Raw genomic sequence first — 8,668 nt, forward strand, 5'->3', positions numbered from 1 at the left:
AAGTCTACATTCTCAACTAGTGATGTAGCATATGTATTCATTAGAGATGTGGTCATATTGCATGGAGTTATGAAGAATATTGTGTCAGACATGGATGGAAATTTCACTTCTAAGGTTTGGAAGGAGTTGTTTGCAGGTTTGGGCACAGAGTTGGTCTTTAGTACAGATTATCGTCCATGGACAGATGGACAAACTGAGAGGGTTAATAGGATATTGTAGGATATGTTGAGGATGTATGTGATGCATTAACAACAAAAGTGAGAATATTATCTTCCATTGGTAGAGTTCGCTTACAACAATCGGTATCAGGAACCTTTGAAGATGAACCCGTTTGAGGCATTATATGGGAGGAGTTGTAATACTCCCATCAATTGGAGTGATCTAGTTAACAGGGTGTTGATTGGACCGAACATATTGGAAGATATGAAATAGGAAATGCAGGTAGTTAAGAAGAATCTAAAAGCAACACAAGATAGGAAGAAGAGTTATGCAGATTGGAACAGGGTGTTCAAGAAATTCCCAGTTGGGGAACAAGTGTACTTGCACATCAAACCAAAGAAGACCTCCTTGCGGATTGGATCATGTGCCAAGTTTGCTCCTAGGTTTTGTGGACCTTCAATATTCTTGAGAGAATTGGGCTAGTAGCCTATCAACTTGCACTACCTCCAACAATAAAAGTCCATGATGTTTTCCATGTGTCATTAGTTAAGAAGTATGTTAAAGATGTTGATCATGTGATTGAGTGGTCTGTGTTGCAGGTGGAGCCAAATGGAGAATTCCAACCGGAACCTCAGTGTATATTGTAGATAAAGGTGCTCATGCTCTGGAACCGAGCAATCAAACAGGTTAAAGTGCAGTGGAAGCACTTTGGGCTTGATGAAGCTACATGAGAAATGGGGTACAGATGCGAGCTATGTATCCTTCATTGTTTTCTAGGCGAGGCAAAGAAGTTTTGGTATGCTGTTTGGTATATGTTTTGGCATATGTTTGGGCGGTGTTATGATATATGTACATATGTATATGGATGTAAACACTGCCATGAGCTATATTATAAAGCTCCAATAAGCAATATGGGTATCATGTCATTATGATGTTATACTTGTTATGTTGTCATGTTGGTTTGCTTCTCAACAGGCAATCATTGTAAATATTGCATCGAGCTATGTTATAAAGCTCCATGATAAGTATGTTTCTTTTCAACAATTTTTTGAGGTATGGATGTGGTTGAACATCGAGGGGGAGGGTTCTGTAACAACCCTAGTGACACTTCCATCTAATAAACGTTAATAATGGAAAAATAATAACCATGGTTGATGGGATACTTATTCCAAGCTGAATGTTGGGCAAAACATCCTAGTGTGGGTGTTCATTAGTTTATTAGGGCTAAGGAAATTGGCAAAGGAAATGGCTAAGGCATTTGGAAAGGAAAAATAACATTTTTGGCACATTTATCTACGAAAATAATGGAAATTAGGAGAAAAGGAAGGTGAAAGGCCATAGGTTGCATGTAAGGAGGAACATGAAGATAAATAATGGAAAATGAAGAAAATAGAGGCCTCATTGATAAAAACACTTTAGAGGATCAGTTGATATCTTTTGTGAGTTTAGTTTTGGAGATCTCCTTATTTTCTCTCTCTCTCTCTCTCACTCTTGGACACTTAGATGTTTCTTGGAGCACTTTGGCATTGGATCAAGAAAGGAAAGAAGGCAAGAGGAAGGAAGGAGCAAACAGGGAAGATCGGGATCAAGAAACTACAACATGATTCTTTTCATGTATTGATTTGCATGTCTGATTTCCTTGCTAGATTTGGCATGCAAGGTATTGCATGCGGTTCTTTTTTGCCATGACATGGATTTTTCCAGGTGTGATAGTGTTTTCATCCTAGCCTTGCCATTTCCGGATAGCCATGGTGTGATGGGGTTCCCCTGTTTTGGTTGAGCTGGATTTCCAGATGGATTCGAAGCTAAGTGAGTTGGATCTCTGAAATAAATAACACATGGCCTAGAAATCCCTGAACTAGAGTGTGAATTGTGGTAAAGACATTGGCCTAGTGACCCCTAAACTGGATGTTGAATCCCCCTTTTTTTATTACATTAATTATATGGGAAACTAACCGCGTATATGAATTAAACCCATTATTACTTTTTCTACGTTAAGACAAATATTTAGGTAAAAATCTAATCATGGACAAGATATAAAATGACAAATATGTGATAGTCATACTACTTTTATATTATAGCATAGTTTAATTATTAGAATTTTTTATTTTTTCCTTTTTTGCGCATCTTTTCCCATTAATTTTGCTCAAATTCTAGTAGCGACTTCTTATAATAGTAAGCTTTAATTATGTAATCTACATAGTCCAGATATTCCAAAGATTTTTCATGATATTGAATCTTTTTATTCATTAGAAAACACATTTTAAATAACAATAAATTACAATCTCACCCAAAATTATATCATTAAAATCTAATTAAAAATATCTAATAATTAAATGACGCCCTTTTATTATTATTTTTTAATTTTACATCACTTAAATTTTAATTTAAAAATTATTCTATTCTCACAAATAATCACCTAAGAAATCGATATATACCGAATTGGATTTGGATTGTTATACAGATAGTCATATCGTTGATACATTTTAAAATTAAAATTAATTCCCAAACATAAACATAAACATGTAATAATGGCGAATTTAAATTTGCATTTGTCCCAAAGCTATCCCAAAATTACTATTTATCAAACATGTGGGAGAGGAATGACCCACACCAGGAAATACAAATATTTATGACAAATGAACCTGTCATCATTGCAAAGTGATTTATTTGTGCAAGAATCCCAAAATTACTATTTATCAAACATGTGGGAGAGGAATGACCCACACAAAGAAATACAAATATTTATGACAAATGAACCTGTCATCATTGCAAAGTGATTTATTTGTGCAAGAATCCCAAAATTACTATTTATCAAACATGTGGGAGAGGAATGACCCACACCAGGAAATACAAATATTTATGACAAATGAACCTGTCATCATTGCAAAGTGATTTATTTGTGCAAGAATGGCCCACACCATGTAGCAAAAATAGTTATCACAAAGAACATAAATAGTTATCACAAAGAACATGTCATCATTGCATTGTCCTGAAGAGGGAAATTGTGTCCTCTACATCATTCCAATCGATTAGCTTTCTGTAGTATGAAATGGATTGCCTTGTAGTTTCATGAGTGTGGGACTTATGGGATGGGAAAACATGAGGTCAAATATTGATAGACCGTTTAAACAATGACTCTACTCCTTTTTGTTATATTATAAATGGAATAGAATGGAATATATATATATATATATATATATATATATATATATATATAAAGAGATAATAAAATATGATAATAATTTAATTGGTAAAAGGTTGAAAATAAATGAGGTTAATTGAAATAATTTGTTGATTATTTAAAAATGGTAAGTTTTCATTTTTATTCAATATTTTTAGATTTTGAATCATTATCTTTTTTTCTTCTCTATATTATCCTTTTTCCTTATTTATATAATAACTTTATTATTAATAATATTAATAAAAAATCAATATCCCTTATAATTATCATTAGAATTATTTATAATAAGATATTATATTTTCTAATAATATTTATCTTAAAAATATTTATAATTATTTATAAAAAAAAATCTTTAAAATATTATAATATAAATATGTAATAGTTAGGGTAAGAAGTGTATATCTTTCCATTTACAAATTTGTTTATGATGTTATTGTCAATATTAATCATAGATATGTTACATTAAATGAAATTATAGTCAATGAAGATCATGGAGCACAACTAGGGATTTCTAGCTGCGGTTGCTTCTACCTTGAGGGTCTTCAATATTGTGCAAGTAGGAGAGTAGTTTGTGGTTGTTCAATGTTGTTATAGATTTGGAGTTGGAGTTGGAGTTTTAGTTTCGTGGCTCGACTGGCTAATTTGTTTTGTGTCAATTCTTTAGATTTGGTGGTGTTTGCTACTATGTTCCTAATTAAAATAAGCGGTTTGATGAGTTCATTGTTGGTATAATGGGTGGTCTTTCCAACCTTAGTGTGGATGGTCATGGCTCTTTGTTGCGTGGTAGATTTGTAAAAAAGGCGGATACAATTCTTTCTCTCGATGTGGAATTTATTGCCTCTATGAAGAAGAACATTAATACCTTTAAGGAAAGAGGGTTGACTAGTAAGTTCACCGAACTTTCACCTAGTTATAACTTTGTTTTATAATGGATCTCTAACAATTGGGCAGATCATGAGCCCATTTGAAGCAATTATTTTACTTTTGTTTTTGAAAGCAAGGAGGACAGAGATCTGATATACAAATATGGCCCTATTTCATGGTTTCAAGAGGAATATGTTTTCACCCATTGGAGATTAGATTTTATTGCTACCATAAAAATCTCTTTTGTGTTTGTCTGGTTTAGATTGTCATGCCTTCACCTTGTTTGCTATAAGGATGGCATTTTCAAAACCATAAGTGACAAATTGGCCCATTACATTACTAGTTCTCAAAGGACACTAAATTATTATGTTCTAGAATTTGTGTTGAAATGAATTTCACAAAATGACTCCTTGAGACGACTTAGCTTGACTTGGAGGGTTGATACCATCTTTAGGATCTAGATTATGACTAGGTTCCTTTTAAATACAATTTTTTCCATGAATATGGGCAATTTGCAAAAAGTTGTCCAAAAACTTGAGCATCTTAGTTTCCTTCTATCCCTCTGTCATCTTCTCAAAATAACGATGAGCAAGGAGCATTCAAACCAGTTTCAAGGAAGCACAATAATCATTCTTTTAAGAGGCCTCATTCCATCAAGCTTGAATCTCATCAACATCCTCCGTCCAGTAATCCATATGAAGCTTTGAGGTCCCCAGAGGCACAATTTAATGAACGTCAGTTCACCTAGGAAGATACTACTTCTAAATATTTTGACAAAATCCCTCATTCATATAAGAAGGAAGAAAAGGATAGTTTAAAGGAAGCGAAGGGGGTTAATCTCTCATCTTCTTCTCCTTCATATTTAGATGTTCTAAAAAGCAATCAATGATCTTCCCCTCCATTAAAAAGAAATAGAAAATGTTGAAGCAAGAAATCCCCAAAATTTGGTGCCCATCACTATTTAGCCTCCCATGGTTCTAGTGAGTGGTTAGGTTAGTTTTGGTTAAATCTTAGAAATGTTCTCTTTTGCACCATTTTGTGCAAGCAATTTATAAGAATTTACTCATGTTTTCAAGAAATAGTAGGCTCAAGTGTGAGGTCTAGGATTGGACCCCTCCCCTTCTTCTTTTTAGGAGAGAGATTATTTTTTCCTTTCCTCTTTTAAAATCTTTGAAAAAATTATCCTTATAATATTTATCCAATGTATTTTAACTACAAATTCTAACCATAAAATTTATTTACTAACAATTTGATATTTTAATTAAAAAAAAAATATAATATAATATATTCTTTAATAAAATAATTTAAAAATTTCAATAACCATCTTATTGCAATTTAGCTTAAGCTTCTTTGAAAAATGCCATAAAATTAAAATAAAATTACTTTGAATGGATGAAAAATACATAAATTCTTTAAATAAAATGGGAAGAAAATCAGTTGTCAAGCATGAAACATATTATGCTAACATGCATATATTTGCTAGATGGTGCATCCGGATTTTTTGGTACGTTTTGAAAATGTGATCATGGCAGAGATATTTATTTGACATTGTTTGGTACAGTTTTAGCATCAGTTTTTACAATTTTGTGATTGGAAATGTTGTCCTTTTGACATATGAAAATATAATAATCACCCTCGTGTGCTTGGCAACCTGGAATTTATGATGTGTAATTCAAAAATTTGTTTCAAATTTATGATATATATATATAACACGTCGATGAAACATTCGAATGATTTTTTCAAATATAAAATTCGATAGCGTAACTTTATTTTCATAGTTTTTTAATATTTAAATGGATTTAGAAAAAATAAACATTAAAATAAAATTACAATTTATAAAATTATGATTCTAATTAAATTTTATAAAAAAATATGTATAAATTTTCTAAATTTTTAATTTGTTAAAATTTATTGAAATTATAATCCTTATTATATACTATACAAACTGCACAATTCAAATTAATAAATTTTAATTAAAAAAATTATTGCTCGAAAATAATCTACAATAACTATATAATCAAAACTTTTGGAACAAATTTCATCCAAAAATATTGTTCGAAAATAATCTAACTTTCAAAGAAATAGATTTAGCACCATCAAGAACCCATGGAGGACCCAACACCCTCAAGTTTGATAGTTGTAACCCAGATTTATTTTTTTATTGTGGAAATAGCTTCAGCACCATGAAGAATCCCTTGGACACCCAAAATCCTTAAGTTTGACAACTCTAACCCAAATTTTCAAAAAACTTTGCCAGATTTTACCATAATCTTGCAATTTCCATGATTTTCCGGGCTAATGAGTTTTTAGACTACATTTTTTTCTTCAAAAATTATAAATTTGGGAGTCTTTGAATAGTTTTTGTATGGTGGAAACCGATTCAGCACCATCAAAAACCCTGGGTACCCAAAATTTGACACTTGTTTTTTCTTCAAAAAATATAAATTTGGGAATCTTTGAATAGTTTTTGTATGGTGGAAATGGATTCAGCACCATCAAAAACCCTGGGTACCCAAAATTTGACACTTGACAATTGTAACCAGATTTCCGAAAATTTCTGCCAATTTTTTTCGAAAACCCACCAAAATTTTCATTATTTACCCAAACAAATTGTGGGCTCTGCAAATAGATCAATGTGACTTTCCCGCCATGGTACTGCACTCACAGTTCCCACGTCTTTCGAGGGTTACCATGGGTGTACAATACAGCTGTCTGTCCTTGGTACGAAAAAAGGCAATCAATTATCAAACCAGCGTGATCAGCTGGCAGAGTATACTGTTTTGGCTTTTGCCTCTTTCGTCACAGTGGGGACTGCGCTGAACAATTTCCATATTCTTGAAGGCCCTGCGTGGTGTTATATAACACCCTGCTCCTTTCTATTCAGCACAAGCTAAGCATCAGATAAACCTTAGTTCCTGCCATGGTAGTCATGTTAGCATCGGCCACCATGTTCCCCTTTCTTTTGTTCCTCCTGCTCAGCGGGGCCGCAGCCGATGGGTCGCCCAAGGCGAAGCTATGCGGTCGTTCTTCTTCCTGGTGCCCGGCCTGGAGATTGAGCGTGGAGAGCGGCAACCTTAAAGATTGGAATATCACGCCATTAAAATGCGACGGCTACGTGAGGAAATATATGTTGGCAGAAGGGCAGTATTGGGAGGATTCCAAAGTAGCAGCGTTAACCATTCTGGATTATGTGAAAACGCTGAAACTTGCAGGAGATGGGATGGATGCGTGGGTTTTCGATATTGATGAAACTCTTCTATCCAATATCCCTTATTTCCAATACCACGATTTTGGGTATATATTACTCTACATACAGTCTGTTTTTCTCGCTTTTATATAGAAGTGTGCAAGAACTTGGATGATGATGATTTTATTGTTTTGTTTTAACAGGGGCAAGGGTGAAGATTTGAAGACATTTAAAGCTTGGGTATTAAAGATGAAAGCACCTGCGCTGCCGTCGTCTCTGCTGCTTTATAACAGTTTGTTAGCTCGGGGTTTCAAAATCTTCCTTCTAACTGGCCGAGACGAATCTCTGCGGAATGGAACGGTCCATAATCTGTTCCAGGCCGGTTACAAGGGCTGGGCGGGTCTGATATTGAGGTATAACCCCCATACATTAATCTCATTTGCTATTTATTGATAGAATCCTAATGAGAGTGAACAGGGGATTAATATATATATGGAATGTCTGAATTGCAAGGGGGAAGAGCGATCAGGGCACCTCGGCGGGTGTGTACAAGCCCAAGAAGAGGGGAGAACTGGTGAAGAAAGGCTATCGTTTATGGGGAAGTGTGGGTGATCAGTGGAACGATCTGATCGGACCCTACCAGGCATCGCGCTCTTTCAAGCTTCCCAATCCTATGTATTATGTCAGTTGAAATAGCTTGCCAAAGTTTTGTTTCAGAAATGCGAGTTTAACAAATTTCTTCTTCCATCATGTCTGTTGGTAGTAAAAAGTAGTGTGTTAGTAGATGGGCTGACCATGTTCATGGTTCTACCCTTCAGGCATGCCTTATTTGTGATCGGTTAACAATGTCACTATCGATGCCAAAGTTGGTTTTGGGTTTTCAATCACAATGGGAAGAAATTATTTGAAAGTGGATATTACGAAATTTTCTCTATAAAACGTCTACAAAATGGGAGTGTCTTTGGTCGCTAATATGATCTTGATTACTGTAATAATCTATGTGACCTGCTTTGCTCTTTTTTGGCTTTAACTTGATACTCCGTGGTGCTTGCTTTTACATGTTCTTAAATCATAAACTAGGAATGGTCGTTAAAGATGCAAGCAAAATGGCAGGTTTTTTTATTTTTATTTTTAATATCATTTCAGGGTAGATATCACTCTTTTTGATATTTAAGATTTTTTTTTTCAGATGAAAAAAACAGAACTATTTTCATTATAAATGAGGAAAGTTTTACATATGTTTGGATAGTTTACATTCATCAAATCTATTTTAC

The 8,668-nt window shown here is 33.8% G+C and overlaps 1 protein-coding gene across 1 annotated transcript; it reads left to right on the forward strand.

Annotated features, from left to right (window-relative positions):
- Positions 1-7,007: 7,007 nt before the first annotated feature.
- On the forward strand, positions 7,008-8,278 carry LOC149154136 (acid phosphatase 1-like). Its single transcript, XM_089439607.1, has 3 exons — positions 7,008-7,501; positions 7,598-7,807; positions 7,908-8,278. Exons 1-3 carry the CDS (start codon positions 7,128-7,130, stop codon positions 8,083-8,085), a joined length of 762 nt encoding a protein of 253 aa, XP_089295733.1. The 5' UTR covers positions 7,008-7,127; the 3' UTR covers positions 8,086-8,278.
- The last annotated feature ends 390 nt before the right edge of the window (positions 8,279-8,668 follow it).

This window comes from Pinus tabuliformis, chromosome 9 (assembly GCF_031772625.1).
Source record: "Pinus tabuliformis cultivar Carrire ecotype Pingquan chromosome 9, CPIR1, whole genome shotgun sequence".
Lineage (NCBI taxonomy): Eukaryota > Viridiplantae > Streptophyta > Pinopsida > Pinales > Pinaceae > Pinus > Pinus tabuliformis.